The sequence below is a fragment of the Anthonomus grandis genome, chromosome 11, assembly GCF_022605725.1.
Source record: "Anthonomus grandis grandis chromosome 11, icAntGran1.3, whole genome shotgun sequence".
Lineage (NCBI taxonomy): Eukaryota > Metazoa > Arthropoda > Insecta > Coleoptera > Curculionidae > Anthonomus > Anthonomus grandis.
The window spans coordinates 9,913,526-9,927,131 of record NC_065556.1 but is presented as its reverse complement, the minus strand read 5'-3'; the positions used below and the strand labels follow the sequence as shown (position 1 = coordinate 9,927,131).

Below are 13,606 nucleotides of genomic sequence, written 5' to 3'. Positions count from 1 at the left end.
CAATTTAATCAGTTCATATAATTTATTTTTATTAAGCACTATAGTGCATATTATATATATTCGTGGACAAACAATTGCCTCTCGAATAAGTGTTCTGAAATTTTTCACGAACATTGGCAATTGTTGACAATCCATATCCTTGGAAACTGTTCATTAAGCCACTCTCGGAACTGTCAAAGCATAGTACAGAGAAGCTTCATCTTGTTGGAAATACAAATTATTTTTGTTTAGTATCCCAACTCGATTTTCTTCCACTTGATTTTCCAAAGATTGAAAGACAAAAAAGGACAATTAAAAGATAAGTTGTGTTTTTGTGATAATTGGTCTAACTAAATTGGTCTATTTAAGTTGATAAATTGTCTTTTATTACCATACATTTTTGCTTCCTATTCGCTTGCTTATACCTCAACCGATTTTGTTCAAATTTTTGTTTAATTAAAAAACGCACAGATAAACAGGTTTTTGTGGGATAAATTGATTTAGAGAATGGATATGTATTATTAGAAAAGTGTTCTTTGGTAAAGTATGTATATATTCTTGAGTATGATCTATAATATTTAATTTGCATTATTTTTTATTAGACTTCATTAGGTACCTACTCTAATGAAGTGAGTTAAAAAAACATAATTACTTTTTAATATGTCAAAACATCAAAGAGCTATATTTCTTATAAGTTGCTTATAAAGTCTATAAGAATTTATTTTGGAATAAGTTTTATTTTAGTTTGTCAGATATAACAAAAATAAAAGAATTTATGGTCGGTATATATAGTTCTATTTATTTTTTTAATTATCATTAGCTAGGTTTACAACGCGCGGATCTATTGGGTCTATGGATCAAATTATTTTTATTTAGTACAGCTCTGTTTACAAGGATTTATTTTGAGGGTTAAATTAGTCGAGGATTATCTAAAGGATCAAAATGTCAGTTGAAGTGAGCTTAGATTAAGAATTATAGGACATAACCTCTAAATCTTTTTGTGTTGTTTGTATTGTTTCAACATAATAAAAATAAACTAATAATTTATTTTTTAAGGCTTAAGCTTGTCCGCGATATTTTCTTCTTTATTTTTGTGTATAAAAATAAAAACCTCGTAAGCTAACATCCAATAAAATGTCAAACTTGTCATTTTGGTGCTTCAAAATTGGTCCTAGGTGTTTACACCGAAAAAAACTAAATTTAATCTACCCTGTTTGGAAAGCATCAAATTTAAGTGCGCTGCCGTTTACACCGAAAAAATAGTCCTTGTGACGTCATTTGATCCAAGTATTAAATATTTGGTACCCACATTGCAAACGTACCTATTATTACTGTATAGTTATTTTTCCAATTTTCTTATTCTTCCTCTACATATTTTTGGTTATTTTTTCTTTTAGTTATGCATTTTCCAAAAAACATTTCCAACCTTGGCGATTAATTTTGTTACTAAAACTTTTTTCTGTCTACATTGATTACCGAAAGGCCTTTGATGCGGTGACAAATCAATGACATATAGGCGTACTTGAACTATACAGGGTAGTTGATCGCATCATTTCCTTTTCAGAGTCCAGTATGTCAAATTTACGGACATCGATTAAACGCCAGCTCACCACTGGTAGCAGTATTCAAACAAGCAGAATCCCGATTCGCAGAGATATATTTCAGGGGAATTTGTCTCTCCATGAATCCCCTTTTAAGCCAGCTAGAGTCAACCAGATGTGGATTTGCTATTAAGAATAAAAAAGTACTAAGATAATACTCTATCAAGAGCTTGCAGGAAAACTCGACCTTTTACCAACAGGTAAGGTATCGGACTAGAACCTGCACTGGGAGTGCTAAGAAGCACACTCTGCAGTGAGATAAGGGACTGGGTGAAAAGAAAACATGAAGCTTACTGGACAGAAATGAGACAGCTCAAAAGAGACAACATGTTTATGAACTTAAAATAGACGAAAGAATGACTAGAGACAAACTCAGAACACTTATAGGTATCAAAACGGGTCACATGGCCTTTAAAGAACATCTGAACAGAATTGGAGTGTATAATGGAGACCTTAACTGCCGATTGTACGAAAAGCAATCAGAAACAGTCCGACATGTCCTTTGCAATTGCGAGGTGCTGCAAAAAGCAACAAATATTTGGAAGAGACACTGGATGTATATCGGGGTGAGCACAATAAGCCTTTAGGCTGAAGTGTATTCGGGCATAATGGACGAGCCCCAAAAGGAAAAAAAACAGGTAAAGTACGTCATGATCCAAGTAAGCCCAGGAATCGGTACTTAAAAATGCTGAGCAGAGATTAGTGAGTTCGGGCTGAACTTACTTAGGCAGATAAGTTATAGTAGACCTGTCTTAAGTGCAGACTGCTCCAATCATTATGCCAATAACGGGAGTAATTCCAGAAGCTCAGCCAGCTGTCATTCAAGCTGAAATACCTAGACGGTGCTTGAAATGGATAACGTCTATGACGAACGATGAAATATGCACAAATGACCTATTGGTCATTGTGGATATTTTTCTTAAGGTAATAATTTTGGGGCGGTAGACAATGGCTGCAGGCATCAAAAGTTACATACTGAGAGTTTTGCAGAAAGTATCTATAGAACTAAATGTGTAACTACAAGCGTAAATTAGCAGTGTGTCATAAAATTGGTAATAGGATTTTACCTGATTACTTTCTTAAATACACAACACTCAATACATAATAAGAAAGATGCTCATCAAGATCAGCAAAGATGTACGCAACTAACAAAATATCAGATATTTGCGGTAATTGAATATATAGAGAGGCTCGATATAGTAGCGAGAATACTCCACCAAGAGCTAGCAGGGAAACTGAATCTTTCGCTGACAGATCAAATACCATATTATAATACCCCGAAGCATATACTTGAAAGTGACAATCACAAATTATTCTGGCACCGAACAAAACAGCTCTTATTGATACTGCTATCCTGAAAAACAACAATTTAATATCGAAATACCACTAAAAGATCTATCATATGGAACTCTTCAAGATCGTGGGTTACGCAAATTACGAATAATTTCAACATAACTTTTTTAAAATCATCTCCTTCTATTTGCTAAGGCAACATATTAAAAAATAAAAAAAGTTTACGTTACCTATTTGATGATATTTCTCGTTATAAGTTAATGGCATTGCTTTCTGGTAACTTATATATAACTCTAGCTATAATAATTACTTCTCAGGTCATTTCGAACAAAACTTTAACGCTCCCAATCTACAGGTTGAAATAATCATCTAAATATTGTCTAACTGAGATGATACAATAAGGGGTTGCCCAATCCTATTGAAAATATAGAATTCTCAATATCAAATTCACTCATATATGCAAGGTGGCGCAACAAATACGGAGCAAGGGCTATTGTGCACATTTATCCTCGAATAGGTGGATTTTATTCCCGAGGGGGACACTATTTAAATTTACTTTCGAGAGAAGCAAATTCTTGCAATTTATTCACCAACTAGCAACTTTATATATTAGTGACATTTTTATCATTGATGAATTCCTCTTATTAGTAGTACTAAAAAATAAACATTGTTTCAGTGAATTTATGACTGAAAAAGTCTTACTCTTATAAGGAAATTCGAAACACACACATCGTGTGTGTCAAAGTCTAGTTGATCCAAGAAATATCCTCTTCGAGTTGAGTTTGACAACCTCTTTAATTTGACCTGATCTGAGAGTTACATCAAATGTTCCAACCACAGGATTATCGAGAAATAATCGTCATAAGTTTATATTGTGGCGTTTTTTTACTAAGAACTTACCTTTACATACTTACGAACTTACAAGAACCAACCTCTTTATATTAATTTTAAGAAGTCTTATTCTTATTTTATAGAAATCTTATGTTTTATTTTAGGTGAATTTGGTACCGATCAAATTTCAAAGTTAATTACTCATAGAGCACAGCACCTGGATGAATCAATATATCAGTGCACCTTTTGTTCCTTTAAGGTAAGGGATCTTACTGTAGAATTGCTTCTGAATGTTCTAACTCTAAAAAAATTATTTGGGGCCATATACTTTAATTATTTTACAGATATATTATATGTTATTATATATTATATATATTTTTAATTATTTACAGATCTAGCCAAAGCAAATTTTTAGTAATAATTTCATATTGTGCCTAAACTAGCGGAAAAAAATTTGTTGCATGACAAACTAGTAGGTTTTCTCCTGGCGTCAAGCTTTTTTTAGTATGCTTTTAGTCTAAGTAAAAATTAAGTTAGTAATAGTCAACTTCATTATTACTAATTACAATTTTAATGCAATCAAGTAAGGGACTATCTAAAGAAATAAGTTTCAAAAAAATGCTGTAATTTTCTTATCTAAGAAAAAAGTTTTAATATCCACGGATCACACTATACAGGGTGTTTCAGAACTATGGGATTAAACTTCTAGGGGTTGTTCAGTGCCACAGTAGAATCCATTTGAGTATAGGAACCCATGTCCCGAAATGTGTCGCTACGCGACTACGGCCCTAAGACGCGTTTAAATTTAGAAAAAATATTAATTACCTAAATAGGATCTGATGCATTTATTTTTACCTTTTGTATATGATACCACCACAACAATTGTTCAAAATGTCTTCCTCCAACCTCAATACACCGATTTAAACGCCGCACATGATTCGGCGGACTACACTAAAAATTTGATCCTCGTTTTGAATGATTTCAAATTTAATGCTGCTGTTATTCGTCCAATTAAGTCTTGCTCTGATTCTACTGGAGTTTCGTAGACTAAAGACTTTACATGTCCCCACAAGAAAAAATCGAGCGACGTTAAATCGGGTGACCTAGGAGGCCAAGAAACTGCTCCACCTCTGGCAATCCAACGGTGCCCAAACCGCTGAGCCAAATACTCGCGTACTTGTACAGCAAAGCGAGCCGGCGCTCCATCATGCTGAAACCACATTTGCTGTCTAACGTTTAGTGGAACATTTTCAAGTTCCACTGTTCTGGGAGAACTTCCTCCAAGAAACGCAGATAAATAGGTCCTGTTAACCGTTCCGGTAGAAGGTATGGCCCAATTAGATAATCATCAATAATGCCTGCCCATACGTTGACAGACCAACGATTCTGATGTTTTCTTGGAAAAATTGCATAAGGATTTTCTTCGTCCCAAACATCGTCCCAATTCCTACTATTAAAAATACCGTCTCTTGTGAAAGAGGCTTCATCGGTCCACAAAACATATCGTAAAAAATTTGGTTGTGCAATGATGTGATCCAGAAGCCATCGACAAAATTGAACTCTGGATGATAATCGGCTGCAGTCATACCTTGAACTTTCTGGAAGTGGTAAGGATGGAGTTGTTGCTCGTGTAGTACCCGCCAGACAGAAGCGTTACTCGTATTCATATTCTTAGCGACGTCACGTGTGATATTTAATGATTCATCGGCAACTCGCTGAAGCACTTCTTCTTCAAATTCGACCGTTCTTACGGTTCGAGCAACACCAGTATCATGCATCTTGGTCTTAAACATGCCCTTCTCAGCGAGCCGCCGATGAACCGCAATAACCTTTTTGTATCCAGGATGCTGTCGTTCGGGATAACGCTCATGATACAACCGCGATGCTGCTCGTGCATTGCAGTTTATTGCTCCGTATGCCAAATGCATATCCGCCAATTCTTGATTGGTAAAGTTTTCCATTAGCAATACATGTTTAAAAATTGTAAGCTATAAAATTTTTAAACATGACATTGAGAATTCACATTGATAAGCGTTGATTTTAAACAATTTTTATTATGGTATCATGTACAAAAGGTAAAAATAAATGCAGCAGATCCTATTTAGGTAATTAATGTTTTTTATAAATTTTAACGCATCTTTGGGCCGTAGTATCGTAGTGACGCATTTCCGGACATGGGTTCCTATACTCAAATGGATTCTTCTGTTGCACTGAACAACCCTCAGAAGTTTGATCCCATAGTTCTGAAACACCCTGTAGATGTAAGGAAAAATTATGCTCTATCTGGTTTCTCTGGGTTTTTTTTTGGTTAATAGTCTATTAGTTAAAAGAATATCAATAAAACAATTAATGGATTAAAAATATGGATTTAAGATCAATTTCCAATTTTCAAGTTCTCACTTTGGTGGACGCGATTGGCAAAATTTATTTTTTATTATTCATATATATATTTGATACATTTGCACTATAATGTCAAGGCAAAAGACCGGAGCAAAGCAGGATTACTAGGCAAAAATCAAATTGCTTTGTAATATATCTGCTTGTATTCTATGGTGCCTGAGTGGGGCAACAGGTCAGCATTGCATGCGAGTATTTTTCAAAACAATCTTTGCTTATCTTGTATCTGCGTTGTCGGTGGGAAAAGAGTATTGAATTTCAATTTATGCATTGAGTTGATTGCAATGAATTGTGGATACCAACTTATTCAACGGAACAAGGTAATATCTCATTACAATATGTAGATGAAAATTAACCATTATAATTATCATTTTATGATTCTACTTAGTAGTACTACTTATTAAATTCTACTTAGAATAGTTTCTAATTTGAAAACCTTTAACAGATTCGTCGTTAGAATTATATATCTCATCAATTCTCAAACTGTCATGCTCACACACAATTTTTAACCATACCCTTTTTCTCCACACATTTTTCTCTACAAAATTACAACAAAAATAGGTACTCCTTGTGACTTACTTTTTTTGAATGCTTTACTTTTTTTAAGCTATTTTTATTTATAGAGAATAATTCTAGCAACTTTCTTTGGGTTAATTTCAAATAAAACTCAAATTTAATTTTAAACTATTTCGAATTTTGATACATTAAAACAAAAACAAAAGATAAAAAATAATACAAATATTTTTATTAAATAAGAGATAGTAAGGATTTCTTGATACAAACCCTCTTTTTACTGACGTTATTATGCTTATAATACATTGATTATGTTTATATTTTAAGGCCAAATTGTTAAATTTCAGGAAGACTTTCGTTTTAAAAACTATTTTAGGATAGTTAAGTTAAACAATTTTTAACTGAAAAATTTTAAATTTCGATGCAACATCGAAAAAAGTCGACGTTGAAATTAAAATCTGCTGAAGTATTCATTTTCTTTTTGTATTCTTTTTTTCAGATACTCACATTGTGTTTTACGTCTCACAAATACCATATATTTGAGTAAGATATAGGGACTGTGCCCACATTATGACGATCCCTCTATAAAACCCATAAACAATTGCTTCTTGTTTTTGCTTGATGCTAAAACTACTCTTATTGCTTTATAGAATTACTTTCTTGTGAAAAAAAAATATTTATTTTAAAATTTTTCTTTTTTTTTTTGTATTATATTTAAAACATGGGCATATTTTCAGCTTAAGCTGGTAATAAGCCTATTGCTGATCGATAACTCTAACAGTATAAAGCAAACAAAAGTAAGTGTTCTTTATTTTTTATATTTGTTACCGAAATAAATGATTCTTCAGGCTTTGTAACAATCAAAACGCTAATATAACTTTAAAAATAATATAGTTGTCAATACCAAACTTACAATTTTTTGAATCATTTAAGAGAAGGGTATACACATTTTTAAACTCTTACCTAATATAATTATAAACAGTCTGGACAAGCAAACTTAATTTAATCTTATTTTTTGGTAAGCCCTGCGCATTCTTCGTGAACGTTGAGAATGCAAACTGTGCACAGCCTCATATCTTTTTTTCATCTTCATGGAAAATGTTACATTTAGTTTTAAGAATTTGGGCTTAAAATCAAACACCTTGAAATTTGTAAAAGTACTACTGCTTTACTCTCATAAGAAACCATACTCCATGCAGACTAAGCATGTTTTGTTACTTTCCTTGTTGCGTCCGGTATGAAAGCCTTCGCATAATTGTGTCCTTATAATCTTTGCTTATCAGAGTTACGCACCAGAGTTGTGTATTTTGCCGTCATTGCCTAATGCTAGTTCTGGACCTATCAGGTTGGATTCTGCTCCTTTTTCGGCAAACTTGTCAGCCGCCCAATTTCCTGTAAGCCCAGCATGTCTCGGTATTTATTTTAGGAGAATTTTGTTCCTTTCCCCAAGCAGTACGAGCTCGTTTTTGCAGCTCCATATTGCTCTAGATGTGTAGGTAGGATTCTAGCGCTTTTAGAGCCGTTTGACTATTGCTGTAGATTTTGATGGTTTTGTTTTCAAGTTGTATTTGGTTAAGCATTCTTGCACAGATTTCAATGGCATGTAATTTCGTTTGTAAGATTGATGAGTGTTTCCTATGGCAGTTAGATATTTCTGTTCTTGGATAAGTGATATTCGTACACCTACTCCAAAATTGGTTTTGGAACTTAAATATAATCGGATGTCCGCTTTCTTAAGCTCCATCCGTTTCTGATCCCACTTTGCTCAATCTGGTATGTTGACCAAGCATGAGCTTGATTTTAATTTTTTTTTGGCATTAGGTCTGATGGCCTTCCGAGTGTGCTATAATTGCACACCTCAACCAGTTCAGTTGATTCCATCCAGACTTTGTTTGGCGAGATACCATTTATGACATGGTACAGCCTGTAAGTGGTTTTTATCGCTGCAGATATATGTACAGAGAGGTCACTGCATCTCTTATGGGTTCATTCTCCAGCATTCATCCCTAGTTCCATAGGGACAGTTTTGCTTTTTTGAATGTTTTGTCTGTCGCAAGTTTGATGGTTTCACCTCTGAGGATTAATGGTTTGAGTTTTTCCATATTTCTTTTTCTGATTAGTTTAAACTAATAGTTAGATCTAGTACCTTTTTTCTGTTTTTAGTGTTAAAGTTTGTATTATTAATTGTTATTTCCTCCTTAATTATATAGTTGATTAATTTACCTCTGTTATTAATGTTTGCACTACCCGAGGGCAACTATGGGTGGCAACTGCATGGGGCAACTAGACGTGGGCCGCTATGATGTCCTTGTAGCAGAGGTCTGAAAGAATAAAATGGTTAATGTTATTCGTGATAAGCATATACACCCTGGGATTATTGCAAAAAGTTGTTTCGATTACTTTACCAGTGGTTATAACCAGGCCACAAACTCGACCTTTATTGGAGCTCCGTGGTTTTTGGATAAGAGCGATGTCGATTTTCGCCTCATCGAATATTTTTGCTAGGACATTGCTTGCAGCCCTACCATGCTGCAGATTGGCTTATAGTACCTTAAAAGTCCTCCAGGTCGGCCCCTTCTGAGGATTGAGCTGAGGCCGTATTAGGCGTCTTATTGTCCGAATCCTCAGTTCTTCGCTCTTGTCAGCCTTAGTCCAGACGCATTAGCACATCATCCGGACATCTCTGATGATTTCACCGTCGTCCGGAAGGTATGTGTTCTGTAGATTTAATAAAATATTTACAATTAAAAGGAAAATAATAATTTTTCAAAATATGTCAATTAAATTCATAAAACTATTTAAATGCGGCCCTGTGCCTTCAAAATGTGTACCGCGGCATAAGCCGCTGCCGTTAGTAGTGTGTTACAGAGGCTATAAGAGAAAGTTTATGTTTTTTTTGTATAGAGTTTCGCCGTTTTCGAACTGTGGAGGAACTGTGCATAATAAACGCAAGTTATTAAATAAATTCTCTAGTCTCTGATTCCATAGAACTATACCACTATGGTCCATTTGGTCCTTCGAGATGAATATTGAATTTATCAGTGCTTAATAAATAACAACATAATTAACGAAGCCTTCCATCGTGCTGGCATCCATTAGGACATGAAATAGGCTCGTGTCGAGGAGTCCCGTTCTTGCTCATCGATCGATCGCGGTCGTCGCCGTTGCGTAGCTGTTTGGCGATAGGAAATGACGAAGTACGGAGCAGAGCCGAGGGCGACGAGGCTAGATTAAAAAATCCATATTTTGTGTATGTGCCTTCGCTTGACCCATTATGAGATTACCTTCTACTTTCCGTTGCATCAAAAGCGTAGATATACCTCTAACTCTCCGCCTATGGACGTGCCCCTTCCATATCTTTCGTAGTTCGCTGTTGTGCCGTCTTCGCTTAGCGGCGGCGCGCCGCCACGCCGGCTAGTGCATCGTATGTCATTTTTCAGTACCCTTTTATTTTCCCAAGCAATCAGAGCGTTAAAATTGACTAAAGAGTTCGCGGACTTGTGCTGTTATTTTTAATGTTTTGTGCCATGGATAATTCAGAGGTATGTGTTATTTATTTTAAATTTGATTTATTTCTGTGATTCTAGCTATTTTTTTTTTGTTGGTACAACATGCGGCGTTTGTTCTTAAACACCCGCTATATTATTTATTTAATTTTGTTCGCTCCTAAGCAACAAAATATTATGCTATATTACTAATACTGGGTTCTGATTTGAACCAGTGAGAGCCGTGCGGCTCAATTTCGCAGCCGTGCGGCTCAAATTTGGAGCCGTATGGCTCAACGTTGGGCCGTGCGTCTCAAGTTGAAAGATGTGCGGCTCAATTTTGGAACAGAACAGTTCGGATTTGGAGCATTATGGCTCAATTTGAAGTGCACGCGCGGCACAATGTCTTCAATTGTTTTGTTACTATAGGTGGCTAATTAAAACAATCTGCAACAATATTTTATTTGTTGCAGATGGCATTGTCTAACGAATTTACCACACTTGGCAAACTGTTTGAAGAGCCGGAGCAGGAAAGTGAGGGAGAGGATAATCTTATTTTAAGACGCCTCAAACAACTTGCCGCAGAAAGTCTTCCTGATGGCTGGAGGGAATGGAAAATTTGTTTGCACTTGTTGCACCAATCAATTTAAAAATTGATTCTCAGACTTTGAATAAAATCAGATTTGCCCTACCAACTGTAGGCATTGCGAAATCGTTTGATCGCAATTCAAGCGGTTTGAATGAGAAACAATTCCGAGATATGAAGTCCAAAATGATCCAATGGGAGTTTTGTAAAGCGCTAATTATAAGTCCGTCGGCCTTGGCGATGCAAATTAGAGGGTCCCATCTTCAGTGTCAGCTTGTCTCTCAATCGATTGTAAATTTAAAACCTCTTTTGATATCTCAGAAGAAAGCTTCTATGCAGCTCGCAGAGATGGTCTCAGACGATGATTCTGATTTTCAATCACAACCAGAATTAGCTAAGACTCATAGGAAGAAGACGACCAGTGATAGGATAGATGCATTGAAAGAGAAGTTTGAGAGATCTCAAGAAATTCTGCAGGCAATACTAGAATAAGTTTCTGGCAAGTGGTCTGAAGAGAGTTATGTGGAGGAAAGGGAAGAAGTTCTTTCGAACTCCTCTATGGATAATGTTGAGGATTTGGATGAAGAAGAAGCTGATGGGAGTTATTGTTCTTTGCAAATTTCACTATAGTTAAGTTCTTACACTTATAAATAAAAGGAAAAATACATCTTGCTTTTTTGAACGTATAGTATCCTTTTATTTTGTCGATTTTAATTAACGTTAGCAGTGTTTGAACCATTCTCTGACTTGAGACTGTATATTAAAAAAACTATTCTCAAATAATTTTTTTTTTTAATATACAGTCCGTTAAAATCAAACACATAATACGACGTGGAAATTTTTAACACCGCGATCTCCACATTTTGGTGGAATATGGGAGAGTGCTGTTAAAGCAGTAAAATATCATTTGAAACGAGTTGTTGGTAAGACACCACTTTGACATACGAAGAATTCAATACCATAATAACTCAAGTAGAAGCCTGCTTAAATTCTAGACCTCTTTCCCAATGACCCCGATGACCTTAATCCATTAACGCCAGGTATTTTTTTAATTGGCTGTCCACTAGTTGCAATTCCTGAGACAGACTTGACGGAGATTAAAATAGGACGTCTTTCTCGATATCAACTTTTAACTCAAATGTTCCAACATTTCTGGAAGATATGGTGCAGAGATTACATCACTGATCAGTTCGCAAGGTGTGCGTCCCACCAAGTGAAGACTAGTCCTAGTGACATTTTATTTTAAGTTTATTTTTTACAAATAAGTTTATATACAAGTTTCTAATTTAATTTAGCTTGTAATTAAGTATAATATTTCATTAGATATGGTTTCTTTGAAAGCCTGTATCCTCATGCGTTTCAAGGTGGGCGGAATGTTCCGTACATTTAATAATATATTTAAAATTAAAACGAAAATAATCATTTTTTAAAATATGTCAATTAAATTCATAAAATTATTTAAATGCAGCCCTGTGCCTTCGAAATCTGTACCGCTGCACAAGCCGCTGCTGTTAGTAGTGTATTACAGAGGCTGTAAAAGAGAGTTTATATTGTTTCGCCGTTTCCAAATTGCCACCGGTCCAGTATGCCACGCAGACATGAGATCGTGGAACGTCGGCTCCCTCACGAACCTCAGTCTAGCTCCCTGTCAAGGTTGAACTCTGCAGCCTCTTCAAGCCATTTTGCAGATTAATCGTTAGCACAAAGGAGTTGTAGCCACGCGGGTTTCTGCGAACATCCATGGAACTTCACTTTTGGGCCACCCTCAGGAAGAGATTTAACTGTTCTAGTATCGCTCTTTGGAGAGCAGTCAGCTGAGCAGCGATCACAACACGGTTCGTTTCGTTTAGTTTCGCCCTGAGGGTGGTCGGATTAATACATTCCCCAGAGGCGCCACGCTCACCCCCCTTAAGACTCCTGGCCTTGTGAATCCCCAGGGAGCGTCCAGCCACTTCTCGCCTGATTATCCCGATCAGAAGTCCATTGTGATCAGAGCGTGCCATTAACACAACAGCACCCTGATTCAAATGTGTTCCAGATATTCTAGAGCTTGATTTAAACAAGGCGTACACTTTAAGTAATTCTTAATATAAATAGCAACTCCTTCCCCACGTGGAAACCTATCCTAGCTTATTAATTGAAAGCCAGCAATATTAGTTTTCATTGCCAGTAATATAAATTTTCAGTAATAATATCAGACCATCAAGTTTCAGTGATAGCAAAAATATCATAATTGTAATCAAATGTAATTTTTTAAATCTAGCGGAGTATCAAGCATCAACGATCTAACATTTATGTGTCTAACCTTCAACATTTATAGAGTTTTAAAGTTCGTCAACAAGAAATTACAAAAAAAAGAAAGTCTATAATGAAATAGCAGACAAAACAAACCTTCATCCTAAAGCCGCTCAGTTAATATACATATTGTTATTATACCTACAATATAATTATTTATGCTGTCTTTTATTTGAGTGTGAACTTTTTTGGATAAAAAATATATGAAAAAATAAGTACCTTTAACTGAAATTATATAATTGAAAATATAATTTCTTTTATAAAATAAAATCAAAAACAAAAAAGTTAAAACGGTTTTCAGTGAGGTGTTAAAGCACTCGATAAAATATGGAAAATTGACCACATTTTAAGTTGGGAAAGAGGCAAATTCTTAATAACTAATTGTTACAACTATACTTAAAACTAGAAAAAGTTGTCCAAAAAAAAGGATGTCCAAAATAAAGATGAGCAGTATGGGGATCTCGGAGACGGCAGAAGATACGAGGTGGTATAACTAAAGGAAAGTTGCGCAATATAGTTTTCTTTAATAATAGGATAATATAGATTCCAAATACTTTCTAATATTGCGGACGGTGTGTTTTTGTTATGTTTATTTTCCCCAGGCTTGAACATTTTTGTTCCGATTC

At 35.2% G+C, this 13,606-nt stretch overlaps 1 protein-coding gene and 1 long non-coding RNA gene across 5 annotated transcripts in view; one reads left to right on the top strand and one right to left on the bottom strand.

The window, feature by feature from the left end:
- Window positions 1-13,606, top strand: part of LOC126741951 (zinc finger protein 675-like) — a 252,011-nt gene that overhangs the window by 90,469 nt on the left and 147,936 nt on the right. For all 4 annotated transcript variants that reach the window (XM_050448431.1, XM_050448429.1, XM_050448430.1 and 1 more), the window contains exon 6: window positions 3,869-3,963. In XM_050448431.1, coding sequence (XP_050304388.1) covers window positions 3,869-3,963 — 95 coding nt within the window. The remainder of the gene's footprint in view (window positions 1-3,868; window positions 3,964-13,606) is intronic.
- Window positions 7,517-12,998, bottom strand: LOC126741960 (uncharacterized). The gene is made up of 3 exons (XR_007662449.1): window positions 9,899-12,998; window positions 9,020-9,839; window positions 7,517-8,935 (listed from the first exon to the last, which is right to left on the bottom strand). It is a non-coding gene; the product is annotated as an uncharacterized LOC126741960 (long non-coding RNA).